Raw genomic sequence first — 14,704 nt, 5'->3', positions numbered from 1 at the left:
ACCTAGAGGGGTGAGACGGGGTGGGAGGGAGGGGATGTATGTATGCATATAGCTGACTCACTTTGCTGTACATCAGAAACTAGCACAACATTGTAAATCAATTATACTCCAGTTAGAAAAAAAGAATTTTGAAAAACAAGAGTAAATTGTTAGATGTACAGGAATTGGGTTGGGTGGATTAGGATAGGAGAGACTGAGCGGCATACAGCAGCTAGTCTTCAGGCAGCACTTGTAAAAGATACTGAGTTGTAAGTTTGAGGGGAGGGAGGTGGTAGAAGCAATAAGGAAAGTGATAACATTTATAAGAGATGGAGTTGACAGGATGTGGCAATGGAAAGGAGCAGTGTGACAGGAGAACTTCTGAAGAAGGAAGTCAGAAGGTAATTTGGAGCCAAGTTGGTGATTTTATATTTATCTGTTGAATTGTACAATAAATATGAGATTTCCTGTGTTACTGTACAGTGACTGGAGAAAACTCAGATCTGGAGCTCAGGATAGACAGCAAAGCTCAAACGATGATACAGAGGCCCTTTGAAGAGCAGAATAATTGCCGCCACAGCGCTGGATGGACAGGCTAATGAGGAGTATATGGAAAGCCAGAGCATACCTATAATTGGGAGCTAATAAGGATAAAAGATTTCCAGATGATTAGGATTGGAAACATTGCTCAAAGTTGTATGGACAGCAAGTAGAAGCACAGAAACTCTGTTGTTTTGGTGAACTTTAAAAGAATGGCGAGACAGGAAACCTGGCTGCAGAGCAAGTCAGGTTACGCAAAAGAGCAGGGCTGTGCAAGACACTGAGAGTGAGGGCACTCTTAACTCTTGCCTTCTACTTCCTTTACTTGCCTCACTTTGCTCTTGTCCCTCTCATAGGATGTAGTGGGCTTGGCGCGAGGCAGTAGGGAGCCCAAGGACTGGTCCTAATGGAGAAAGAATGACAGACTCAGCTTATTTTTTGACCTATTTATTGTGACATTATTTACACAACATAAAATAGAATGGGCTTCCCAGGTGGCACTAGTGGTAAAGAACCCGCCTGCAAATGCAGGAGACATAAGACTCCTGGGGTGGGTCCCTGGGTCAGGGAGATCTCCCAGAGGAGGGCATGGCAACCCACTCCAGTATGCTTGCCTGGAAATCCCATGAACAGACCAACTTGGTGGGCTACAGACCATAATGTTGTGAAAAGTTGGTCTTGACTGAAACAACTTAGTATGCATGCAGGCACAAAATACAATAATTTAAAGTATACAGATACAGCAAGGACCTACTGTAGAGCACATGGAACTCTGCTCCAAGTTATGTGGCAGCTTGGATGGGAGGGGAGTTTGGGGGCGAATGGATACATGTATATGTATGCCTGAGGCCCTTCACTGCTCAGCTGGAACTATTACAACATTGTCAATTGGCTATACCCCAATACAAAAAATTTTTTTTAATATAAAATATATGATAAAAATAAAAAATATTTGTCAATTGTCTACTTAAAGGAATAAAGAATACAGTTCAAGTTTTGATAAATAGCTATAATTACTAATAAAATCATGATTAATATTTTACCAGCACAAAAGATTTAATCATTCCATTTTTCATCCAATATCCTCCTCATCCTCAAACTCCAGGTAGCAACTGATCAACTTTTCTTCACTATATATTGATTTGTCTTATCTAAAGTTTCACAAAAATTGAAATGAGCCCTAGGGACTGTTCTGTCTCTAGCTCCTTTATTTAGCCATATATGTTTTTGAGATTCATACATGTTTTTTACTTTTTTGCTCCTGAGTAGTTTTCCATTGTATAAATATGCCACACTTTAAAAAGTCTATTCATCTCTCCATGTACCTATGTATTATTTCCCATTTTTACTACTATAAATACAACTGATATGAAATTTCATAATGAGATTCCAATAGTATGGTGTTATGAAATTTAATATTCCAATTGCTTATTTCTAGTATGGAGCAACACATACTTTAGTATTTTGACCTGTGTATTTTAGCAATTTTGCTAAAATGACTTACTAGTTCTACTATGCTTTATTTTTTTTTAATTTGTAACTTTTATAATTTTATTGGGTTTTATAATTTTATAGGACTAAGAAGTATATACATTTGCATTAACACAGTTTTATGCATTAAACAATATTTTCACAAAAATAATTCAAGACAATATTGAGTCCAAAAGAATTATTTTTTTTCCTTAAGGAAGTCCACATGTTACTCAAGGTAAAGAAACCCAGGCAATTAGATACTGCACTTTTCTTGTGAACTCAATTTTTTCACTTGGGTATTCAGATGATTTTTTTAAACTATAGCAATAAAAAGATAATCTATGTTAGTGGATATAATCTGAACGTCTGTCAATCACTACTTATCTGGACAACCTGGCTTAAGAAGCAGTCAGACAATACATTTCTCTTTGTCAGTTATCAACTGTGTAGAAAATCTACTCTTCTCTCACATTAAGGACAAACCACACAGGCTATAAGACTCCGCCCTGTGTAATACAGTGTTCACAATGACCAGGTGTGTTGACTGCAAAACAGTTGAGTCTTTGGACCCAAAAACATGACCGTAAGTACTATAACCAACTTTACATTTTAATGCAGGTGTCATGTCAAAACCTCACTTTACATTACATGGTTAATCTTCAGATTACTTGGTAAAATTATCTACTGTTAAGTGCCTGTTAAAAAAAAAAACAAAACTATTATATTAGATACAGGAAAACAATCCACTCAGTAGTTAGCAGTGTTTCCCCATAAGTTTTGAACAATATGTAATTACTCAAGTGCAGTGAACAAACAATGCAAAGTTTCACTCTCAGTGTATTCAACAGTCAGCTTCTTTCCTGCCCACAGGTTTCTGACTTCTGCTGGCTCCTCAATAATTAGCCCTCCTTTGAAGGTGGAATATTAACTTCACTTTATAATATTTTAGCTGCCAAAACCTCAGACGTCAGCAGCTGTTCTTACAGAACAAAGACAAGATGAAGGAATTCACAGGAAGTCTACATCCGGAGCAGAGAGGTCAGTGCCCAGTCCTGACACGCTACCTGGTCAGTCACCACTGGAGGGAGGACAATTCCTGGACTCTAAGAAGTGAAATCCATCTGACTCTAATCGCCAACTTCATAAATGAACTTGAAGATAAAATCTTGTACGGATCTTCAGACTGCATGTGAAAATGAGATGGAGCAGACCTTTAGGGAATCTTTAGTGAGACTGTCCTATTAAAGACATAAACTCCATGGGCAATCTCTTCAGATCCAGTGATTTTTTTTTTTTTTAATGACATACTCACTCCATGAGTTCCTCAAACTCCCTTACTTCACAGGATGATGGTTTTGACTTGTCATTTATTTTCTGTCATCAAACACCTTCAATACTTTTCTCTTCAGAAGATATTCGTAGTGTACCTTTTCTTTTCCGTACTCTACTATACTTATAAAATCACCAACATTTTTAGTACGACCCATAATAACATTTCCATCTACAGTTTAATAACTTCAGAGGCATATTAATTTAGCATAAAAGACATTCTATTTCCATACACTTCCTGCTTTTCAATAAACACAGTACTGGGAAGGAGTTAACTGCTAATGCTCCTATCAATCCTGTAACATACTGTATCCACTGCTTTTCATAATGTTTCTATTTTTATATACAAAATATATACACTTCCCAAAATCTCAGGAGCCGGACTCTTTTTGTGAATGTAACCAAAAGCCAACCAAGTTGTTACTGGAAAATCATATTGGTACTTCATAGTTTTCTGGTAGAAAAGTGAAATCAGTACCTTTTAGATCCTTCCCAGCAATTAATTATACTATAATGCTACACATACGCATCTAAAAAACATAAAAGGAAATCTGGGGGGAAAAAATCCATTAAGTAACTCACTAATCCTGTAATTCATGGCACCAGATGGTATCACACATACTTCTGATATGAGAGCATGGCTGTGTGCCCATCAGAAAGAACACAACTTTGACCAAAGCCAACAATTCACAAGGCTCCTTCCAGAGCCTGCCTGCTCCGTCACGCCCACGTCACCACACACCACATCTAGAATGGAAAATACATTGATATTTTCCAACTGTGTCCTCTAAATTTTCAAAACAACTGAATTTCATGTGTATTTATCAATAACAATATATACTTAGTGGAAAGTATTTAAGTCAATGAATCGGTATTAAGTAATCCAGACTATAAACTATATGCAAGTCAAACCAATTCTCCACACACTTACTCAAATTTGAAGTGATAAATTCCTTTAAAGAGATTATTTAAAATAATTTTTTCTATTTTATACCCAAAAGATCAAACACCACTGACTACCTGTAACAAAAGTTTATGTTCCAAAATCTTGAAAAGTCACACATAAACCTGCAACAACAAACGCCTTTAAAGTACTAGAAAAAATATTTTTAAAATAAGGGATTCTGAAAATTAGTAACTAAAACCATTCAAGAATAATACTGACCTAACAAGACAAACACTTTACTTTTGCAATTTTTATTAATATATGATCAACCCCGAGGGTCTTACCTGCTAGCCTTTCAAAGGCAATGCACACCTTGGGGGGGAAGAAGAGGGGAGGCCTTCACAACACTGGATGTAGGGAAATGAAAGACAAGAGGTCAAGGTGCCCAAGTGATCAGCCCACTAATGTGGAAACAACAAACAGCATTCAGGTGGTTACTGGCGCCCATGTAGGATAGGACACACTCTCCCTACGAAAGGGGCCACTGCACACCAATCCAGACCATCAGGAACCACCATTCTCACATAGGATGTCAGTGGGATTCCACTTAATCCCAACCAGTTAAAATTTTTAAAGAATGTATGCCATGGTAACAGTCCATTTCAAACCCGTTTTAACAAAGTACCCATGCACTAGCATGTATGTATACATTCTCTATGTGTCACTTTAAACATCTTCGCTATTTAAAGTCAGACTGAAATTAGTAACTTTAGATATAGTGCCGCTAACTTTAATGTATTCTGGCCAAGAAAAGGTAGCTCAAAGGTAACTCTGAATGCACTTGATAAAAACACATCAGTGGTTGTTTGAGAAATAAGTTCTTATTACACGACCACCTGTCTATTTTCTTCAGAAAGCAGAACTCTTAAGAAGGAAGGATTTTCAACAAAGTAGTACACCCAAGCTCTATGAGATGAGAAACAGTGACCCAAAGCCTCAAGTCACTGTGGTCAAAGCAGAGCACAGGTGAACTTTCAATTCAGAAATACACAGCTGCCAGAGTTAAGGCAAGTGGACAAAATTAATCCCAGTCAATACTAAGAGCACTGGGGGCAGATACTATGAAGAAAACTAAAATGTATATTTGGATAATCTGTAATCTAAATTTTATAAAAAACTGCTAGAACTTGGACATCTCTTTTAATAATATTTCTAGTGAAATCAAGTTGAAAACATAATACCTGGGATTATTCCTAACAAGAAATTAAAGCCTATTAGGAAATCTGTACTCTGAAATACTCTGCAAATTCCAATTTGCAAGAAGTATACCATACAGGATAAATAATGAGAGGTGTGTATAGATGAACAGCTACAAGAATTCCAATTTTTGCAATCTCAGCAAGTTACTGTACACACACACCAATATAACAGAAATGGCACTGTTTCTGAAGACACATTCCACATTTTATTTACAATTTAAGACTAACTTTAATCTCCAAATCACATATCCATACACCTAATTCCTTTTTGATTTCATTTAAATGTAAATGCATGGTCTGTCCAACAAAGACTGTAAACAAATATTTACCACATCTGTTACATGGAACACACAGGAACAGCTTGTAACAGAAATTCATCCACCTCCCCCACAACATTTTTTATTATAAATACAGGTATCAAAACAATCCTGAACATATTTTTGATACTACTAGTAGTCAGCACCCATACCGCTTCAAAAATGAACACATTTTGTGACAATATTCATTGTACCTGCTACTTTAGACAATTTCAACTGAAGCTCTTTCTCTAAGTAAGATGATGGAGCACGCCACTCGAGTTTCCTTCTCGGCTTTCTCGTCAGAAACACACCTGCCTGCACAGCCAGCCGACACTTCTTGCTGTGCTCTCACCTGCAAACCTGAGCTCCAGTGAGGACTCCAGGTGCGTGCTTAAGCGGTGGTGCCTTAACAAGAAAAGACTGCTGAATTTTCTTCCTGTTACCTGAAAACATAAAGGGTGTACATATATTAAATATATTCTTACAAATGTCCAGGTCATGTTTACCAGCTGGAATTATCTTACTTTAATGTGTGGGTATTTTGCATTGTGATATTTAATCAAGACATTAACATGAGTAGAAGGTTGCTGATTTAAGACAAGTTTGAGATCCACTAAAATTAATTGTTGTATGTTTGTCCTTCTGGTGGCTGTGGAAGCTTCATATTTTCTTTGGACATCATTAGACGTCTTAGCTCTTGAAGTACAACTTTAATGCTATATGAATTTTGCCATTTTGCTAACACTGGTATGCTTCGTGCATCCACCATTCCACTGGAATTATTTATTCCATTCATATTAATTTTGGTTACAAATCTAACTGATGGAGGAGCTTCTGGGTATTTAGGTCCACATTCTACTTTCAAGCTATATATTCTGTTCTCATAATTTGTCCGTGGTGGCCCAATGATCATGCCTGTCCGGTCATGTCTTCATCATCTTCCAGGCCTCAGCTGACCGTACCGTCGCCCACTCCTTTCTGTCCTTCTTCAAATTCTTCCAACAAACGAAAATTACGAGGAACTTTAACGCCTGTGGAGACCGCCATCTTCTCCTGCAGCCCGACGCACCACTCAGACGCACACGACGTCGGCGCCACTTCCGGGAGCGCCTCTACTATGCTTTAATATATTCCTTTGGATCTTCTATGTGTCTGAGAAAAAAATAACTATTCTCTTTGACTCAAGTTGATATTTCTTATAGCTCAGGTCTACTAGCAATAAATTCTGTCAGCTTTGGTGTGTCTAAAAAAGTTTTTGTTTTCACTTTAATTTTGGAAGGTATTTTAAGATGAATGTTAAGATTCTAAAATGATAATGCTATTTTTCTTTCCACGCTTTAAATCCATTGTTTTGTTGCCTCTGGTTTACATAATTCCCAAGAAGTCTGAGACGATGATTCTTCTTCTATACCTATTCGACTTGTTTCCTTTGCCATGTTTAAGATTTTCTCTTTATCCTTGTTTTTTAATAATTCAATTGTAATGAATCTTGATTTTTTTCCCTGCATTCTGTTTCTTTCTTGGGTCTATAGATTTATTATTTTTATTAAAATTTGAAAATTTTGGCCTTTTTTTCTTGTAGATATATTTTCTGTTCTATCCAACAACGCTTTTTCTTGGACTCTGATGATATGTACTCGTTAGACCACTTGATGTTTTCTTTGAGATTCTTCTTGGTTATTTTTTTAAGTGTTTCTTATTCTATGTGCTTAAGTTTTGAGTGGCTTCTGTTATTGCTTTTTCAACTTTGCTGAATTTTTTGTACTGTCTAATTGCTATAAATCCTATCTGGTAAAATTTTTATTTCGTATGTTTTATTTTTCATTTCAATTCCATTTGGTTCTTATTTATATCTTCTATTCTTACCCTTGTTACATTATACTTTCCTTCAAATTTTTGAGCACACTGAGCATGTTTAACATCCTTGTCTGGAAATTTTATTTTCCCTATCATGACTGAATCTGTTTATATTGATTGATTAGTTGATTGATTTCTTTTTTGTTTGTAGGACTCATCTTCCTACTTCCTTGCATATCTAGCAGTGATTATTTTAGATGGAAAATTTTTTTATCCTAATTACTATTTAGAAAAAAAGTTTGTTGATACTTAAAAGAATTGTGATTTCTACACATCTTCTACAACTATTTGATATAGCTTAAACTTACACACACATTTTAAGGAGTTATTGAATGAATTTTGTGAATTTTATAATGTTGAGTGCTGCTTTTTTTTTTTTTTTTTTTTTTTGCACTTTTCCTTTTTCTTTAGAAAGTGTTGGTGGCCATGAAGTTACTTGTGGATCACTTTGATCCTTTTGAGACTTGATTTTAAGCTTTATTTATAGTAAGTGTAGGTCCACTTTAGTCCCACCAGGAAGCTGTGAGTGTTCTGAAGTCTCTACTGAATGCCCATGTATTCAGTTTGGTCTTTCCACTCTGGCTTTTGGAAACATAAAGAGTTCTAGCTCTGCATGAGCTCTGGGAACTTTAGCTTATAAGTTCTCAGAATTGTTCTTTCCTTGGAAGTTATTCTTCACTTGATCTCAGGAAGTTTTACCTTACTTATGGCATTCAGCCATACTGCATGCTTATTAGTGTTCACCAAAGACTAGAAGTGACCCCTACATAGGTTTCAGAAACTGTTTTGCTTACGGCTCCATTGTTTCTGACACTCTCCCTGAAATTTTTAGATCCCTCACCTTCCCAATGTACACTCTCAATTTCCTCAACTCTGAAATACTGCAGGGCTTCGTTTTAAGTTCTCTTTTCTGCATATTGATCCATAAATTGCCTTTAAGAAAAAAGCCAGGGCTATCACAGGGCTTACCTCTGTTGTTTTCTGTTATTTCTCAAAGACCATTGTCCTCTACTACTGATGGTTCAGTGTCTGAAAACAGCTTTTTTGCATATTTTTGTCAAGTTTTCTAGTTATGTATGGTGGGAGGATGAGTCTGGATCCTATGAGTCTCTCATGGCCAGAAACAGAAGTTATCCAGTTTATTTTTGTAATGTTGTGCAAAGCCATCAAATAAAATAATTAGTGTACCGAACTATAGAAGAACCATAGAGTGGAATTCTTCTGCTTTTAAATAATTATAGCCAGTCATTATTGAGACTCTATTAACATGAGGAACAGTGCTAGATGTTTTATATGTCTTTTCTTATTTTATTCCTTGTAACAGTCTTTTAAAAGAGGTATTATTAATATTATTCTCGTCTAACAAGTGAGGGAAATAGTGGTTGTAAGCACTGAGTGCTTTCCTGGTAGCTCAGCTGGTAAAGAATTCCCCTGCAATGCAGGAGACCCCAGTGTGATTCCCAGGTCAGAAAGATCCCCTGGAGAAGGGATAGGCTACCCACTCCAGTATTCTTGGGCTTCCCTGGTGGCTCAGACAGTAAAGAATCCCCCTGAAATGCAGGAGACGGGTTCAGCCCCTGGGTTGGGAAGATCCCTGGAGAAGAGAACAGCTACCCACACCAGAATGCTTGTGGGGAAAATTCCATGGACAGGAGGAGCCTCACAGGCAGGCTACAGTCCATGGGGTCACAAAGAGACTGACATGACTGAGCGACTTTCACAGTTAGGATTCAGACCCTAGGCTATTTCCTGCTGCACTGGTTCATTCCACTGCGTTCCTCTCCCCTACTTGAGTCACATGGGAAGACAGGATGGCAGTGCATGAGGGACTGTCAGAGAGGAAAGACAATTTGGGGGCTAAAGGAGGAACTGGAGATGAAAGCATGGCCTGGCAAAGCCACTATATGTGGGCAGTCCCACCCCATGACTCAGACTCCTCAGCTGCAGCCCTGTCCTAATCTAAAATGGAATTTATGTTCCTACTTTGAAATGTTCAGTTTAGATCCATTTGCCCTGGTTTTCTCAGGTTCTCTGTACCATTCCTAACTTGCGGAAAGTTTGCCATTTTTCCTCCTGCCACTTGGAGTCCTTGGTTTGTGAGGGCTGTGTCTGGCCTCTTACTAATTTCCCCTGGCTTCTTGTCACTCAGCTGTGCTCCTGAAAGTTTTCTCTTTGGGGTTTTTCCATTTTTTTTTTTTCTTCTGTGATTATGAAAGAGAACTTTGGTCTCTAGGGTTCTTTCCATACAGTTTTAAGCATAGTTTTGTGATTCCTATTATTAAAAAATCCTTCCTCGATCATCAACTCCTGCCTAAGCATGAACCAATTTCTTCCCTTGTATTTTTGGTTATGTTGCTTAAGAAGGGAGCTCAACCTGTGTTATCTGCAGACACAAATGATTACAGCTGTAGTCCTCCACCGGTAGTCCTATGCTCCTTACAGCACACAAACAGCATCCAGAGGCCCACTGAAAACCTCTTATTGTGCTCAAATCAAATAGGTTTTCATCAGCCCTGATTTTATTTAATTTAGCTTCTGATTTGGGGATTCAATTGGTCATTAAAATTCTTTATCAGCTTCAGTTATCCTTATTCTCTTTTCTGGCTTATGTGCTCCCCAGCTAGACTTCATATACCTGGATGTTACTTTATATTCTTCTCTCTGAGTCGTACTAAATTCAACTTTGAAATCGAGATCTTTCATGCAACCAAACCTGTTACCTGTATGGTGCAACTGGTCCCAGAGCATTTGAGCTCACTTTTCATTAGTATAAAATTTAAATTCATGATGGCAGATAGGTTGCATCACTCATGCCAACTCTGATGCTGAGTTTATAAGGACTCTGAGGACATGTTAAACTTAAAGGGGGAAAAGGTGGCTATCAATTAGGAATGACTGAGTGATTGAACACACACACAATATTTATGGAAGAGGAGAGCAGTGACACAGATGTCAAATGTTTGCCAACCCTGGAAACGTTTCCTTCTCTGATGACAATGGCTATGAGCTGACTTGTCATTAACCAATATAAGAAAAACAAAATCTCAAACTTTAGACCTGATAAGAATCTTGCAGTAAATTGACCTTTTGTGAATGCTTATTTATGCCAGAGACTATGCTAACTTCTTTATATAATTCATATTGTTTAAACCTCATGGATTCTCTATGATAAATATACTATTATTATCCAGTGGTGGCTCAGATGGTAAAGAATCTGCCTGCAACATAGGAGACCCACATTTGATCCCTGGGTTGAGAAGATCCCCTAGAGAAGGAAATGGCTATCCATGCCAGTGTTCTTACCTGGAGAATTCCATGGATAGAGGAGCTCGTCAGGCTACAGTCCATGGAATTGCAGAGAATCAGACATGACTGAACAACAGATACTTTCACTTTCTACCCAATTTAAGAACAAGGAATTATATATATATATATATATATATAATATATATATATATATAATTGATAAATGGGGCAACCTAATGCTGAGCCCAGTCTGATGTGAGGACTGACAACTGATAAGAAAAGTGAAACAAAAAATTTTCACTTGTAGGGTCATGTGGCAGAGATAAATCCCTTTCATTTTCCTCCTTGACTCTAGGGAGACCACATTTCCCAGTAAATAGGTGGGACCACATGGTGGAGTTGTGGCCAGAGGACTTTGGGTGGGGGTGATACCTGCATCTTTCAGGCTCCATGCATGCCGAGCTTTTCACCCAGCCCTCTTACTCTCTTTCTTCTGCTCTTGATCAGACATGGTCTGAAAGACTGTGAAGCCCTAGGAATCGTGGAGCCAATAGAGGCACCTCAGGTCCCCGAATGCCTTGGTGGTGCAGAACCCACTGCTGGACAACATGGCTCTGTGGAATGTGTGAGAAATAAACATGTATTATTTGGGAGATGTTTGTTACAGGAGTTAGCCTTCCTGGGGGAGTTCAAACTAATGTCTGAGTACGTGTTCTCCTAATGTCCCATACATGTTTTTCCCACTTTCCAGCACGAGTCAAAAGGTATGCTCAAAAACAGGCATCTCAAATTCTGACTGTTTGATTTCCCACCAGTTCTGTATTTTTCACAGATGCACATGTCTCTGTATTCTATATGCAGCTGTCATAATGAGAGTACAGTCTTCATGCTTTTTCATTTGTCTTAACCCTCAGGGAGGTCCACCATCCCTGCAACCATTGTAGTGTGACCCATGTCCTTTAATACACTAGTCCCCAAACATTTTGGCACCAGGGACCAGTTTCATAGAAGACAGTTTTTCCCCGGACCAGAAAGAGGGGATGGTTTCAGGATGATTCAAGCTCATGACATTTATTGTGCACTTTATTTCTGTTATTATTACATCAGCTCCATCTCGTATCATCAAGCATTAGACCCCAGAGTTTGGGGACCCCTGCTCTAATAAATGCCTGTTATTTCATCTTGACCTGCATTTGGTCCTATATCTCTTTGTTCTCTAAATATCTCAGTTAAAACTTATTTACCCAACAAGTGTACTTCCTTCTTATACTAAGTTTCAAGTTTTTACTCCTAAATAACACTGTCATTCTATGTCTAGGCTGAGGATAAGAAACTCAATATGTTTTCTGAAATTTTGAATTGGGATTCATATTTTGTAGGGTTTCTTTTCCCCAGTGTAATGTTGCTTGTTTGGCTATTTAGCTGACGTAAATCTTATGTTCCAAATTTGCTGGCATTCTTTAAAAGGAAAAGCACTGCTTAAGGAAGTTTCATGTTATGCTTTGTCAAACACGAACACATTTTTGCTTGTTAACATTCTGCTGTTATTATGGTGTCTCTCTGATGCTATCACATATGTTTAATACATGGTCATAATGTTTATGGAATCACTTGTTAGAATTACAGTACAGGCTCATGATCACAGCAGCAGGAAAGAAACTATAGGCTTGTTGAACCAGCTCATTATGAACCAACTGCCCCTTTCTAAGTACAAATGGGCAGGATGGTCGTGAGCTGCTACACCACCTTGCTGTTAGACTGTGTGTTCAGATGGGGCTCAATTTTCAGTCTTCACAACATCCATGGGCACATTTCCACACCCCTACTGAGTTATTAATATCTCTGCTCAAAAATTCCATGTGATGGTCCATTGCCCATAAAACTGCCATCGGGTGTCGAAGATTAGAACAACAGAAAGAATTTGAACCAATAATAATAACAACAATAATATAGATGGTTTTGTGCTTTGAATGCATATATGTATATATGGGCTTCCCAAGTGGCTCAGGCGGTAAAGAATCTACCTTCAGTGCAGGGGACCCCAGTTTGATTCCTGAGTCAGGAAAATTCCCTGGAGAAGGAAATGGCAACCCACTCCAGTATTCCTGCCTGGAGAATTCCATGGACAGAGAAGCCTGGCTAGCTACAGTCCACGGGGTCACAAAGAGTCAGACACGACTGAGTGACTAACATTTATATATATATATATATATAATTTATATATTTAATTCTATTTCAGCTTTCATTATGAGACTCAGTTCTGCAGAATGTCATTCACTGACATTTTTAATGCTTCCTAGAGAAAAGCAAAGACCAAAGAAACTACAGAAGAAAGAAAAACACTGGTGGAGAAGAATCAGGTTTTCTTCTGAGATTCGTAAGATAAAACTAAGGAGAGGCAGAACATTCCAGGAAAGGAATTGTCCATCTGGGTCAACATTTCCCAAAGTGTATTTTCTAGACTTTTGGTCCTTGGGAAGCAAATAGTTGCTAACATAAAATACAATGCTTCCTGTTTGAATGAGTCTTTTAAAACCTGGTTTAACCAAGTTGGATTGATTTCTCCTCAGATAAAGAATCTGCCTGCCGATGCAGGAGATACAAGAGACATGGGTTCAATCTCTGTGTCAGGAAGATCACCTGGAGAAGGAAAAAGCAACCCACTCCAGTATTCTTGCCTGGAAAATACCATGGACAAGAGGAGTCTGGTGGGCTACAGTCCATGCAGTCGCAAAGAGTTGGACAAAACTGAGCACACACACACGCACGCAGATCTTTTAATATGATGAGGACCACTTCAAGAGCAGAGGCGATACAAAGCTGGTTTTGCAAGAATAACTGGTCAAGGTTCTTAATTACAGGCATGGACTGATCAAAATAAAGAGTTTCCCCATCACTACCATTAATATTGACATGGGAAGCAGGTCTTTGCAAAACATTTTGGCCTGGAAATTGGAGGCCCCAGAAAATGTAGGGCTTTTGAAAGACACTTGGGCTTGTGTTTGTCACATACAGGTATAGGTTTTATGCTTAACTTTGAGGCTTTTTTGATGAATAACTGTTGATGAAACTTACTGAAATTATGAGGGAGAAATTATAAATTCTAAATGATACTGACCTGATTTATTTTTAATTTGATTTCTCACATCCATGAAGACAGCAGGGAGGACATGGAGCCCTGGTTTGTCATTTTTGTTCTTAAATCAGGAAAAAGAGGTCATTCTTTACTGTCAGTCCTGTGCCAGACTCATTTCCTTCCATCTTTCTAGAGCATTGTATCCACCCACTGGGGCTTCCCTGGTAACTCAGCTAGTAAAGAGCTGAGTTTTTTTTTTTTTTTTTTTTAAGTTGCCAAGCTTTATTTAGGCCGCAGTGGTTACAGACAACACTTCCGACCCTTCCCCCCACCCCACCCTGCTTGGGCCCCTGGCCGGCTCGTCCCTTCCCTCCAGTCTCACTTCTTGTCCTCCTCCTTCTTGTCCTTCTTGCCGTCTTTGGTGGCCTGGGAGGCCAGGGAGCCCATAGCATTTCTAATGGCCTCGTTGTTGGGATCCACGCCCGGAAGGTTCTCCAAGACACTCTGGAGGAATTCGGGGTCCTGCATCACGTCATAATCATCCTCCTCCTTGGTGGGCTCAGATGTGTCCATGGCTGAGCCGGCGTCCATGTCAGCTGACTCTGCCTGGCCAAACTCTGCACCCTGGAGGGACATCTGCATGGCGCCTGCAATGCAGGAGACCCCAGTGCTATTCCCGGGACAGGAGGATTCCCTGGAGAAGGGATAGGCTACCCACTCCAGTGTTCATGGACTTCCTTGGTGGCTGATATGGTAAAGA

The 14,704-nt window shown here is 38.7% G+C and overlaps 1 protein-coding gene across 1 annotated transcript; it reads right to left on the bottom strand.

Annotated features, from left to right (window-relative positions):
- Window positions 1-6,266: 6,266 nt before the first annotated feature.
- LOC105609282 (ubiquitin-conjugating enzyme E2 variant 2-like) lies at window positions 6,267-6,822 on the bottom strand. The gene is given in 2 exon segments (XM_042247105.2): window positions 6,267-6,686; window positions 6,689-6,822. Coding segments are annotated over 2 exon segments (426 nt in total). The 5' UTR covers window positions 6,813-6,822; the 3' UTR covers window positions 6,267-6,384.
- Between the last annotated feature and the right edge of the window lie 7,882 nt (window positions 6,823-14,704).

The sequence above is a fragment of the Ovis aries genome, chromosome 3, assembly GCF_016772045.2.
Source record: "Ovis aries strain OAR_USU_Benz2616 breed Rambouillet chromosome 3, ARS-UI_Ramb_v3.0, whole genome shotgun sequence".
NCBI classification, from domain to species: Eukaryota; Metazoa; Chordata; class Mammalia; order Artiodactyla; family Bovidae; genus Ovis; species Ovis aries.
This window is presented reverse-complemented; position numbering and strand designations above follow the sequence as displayed.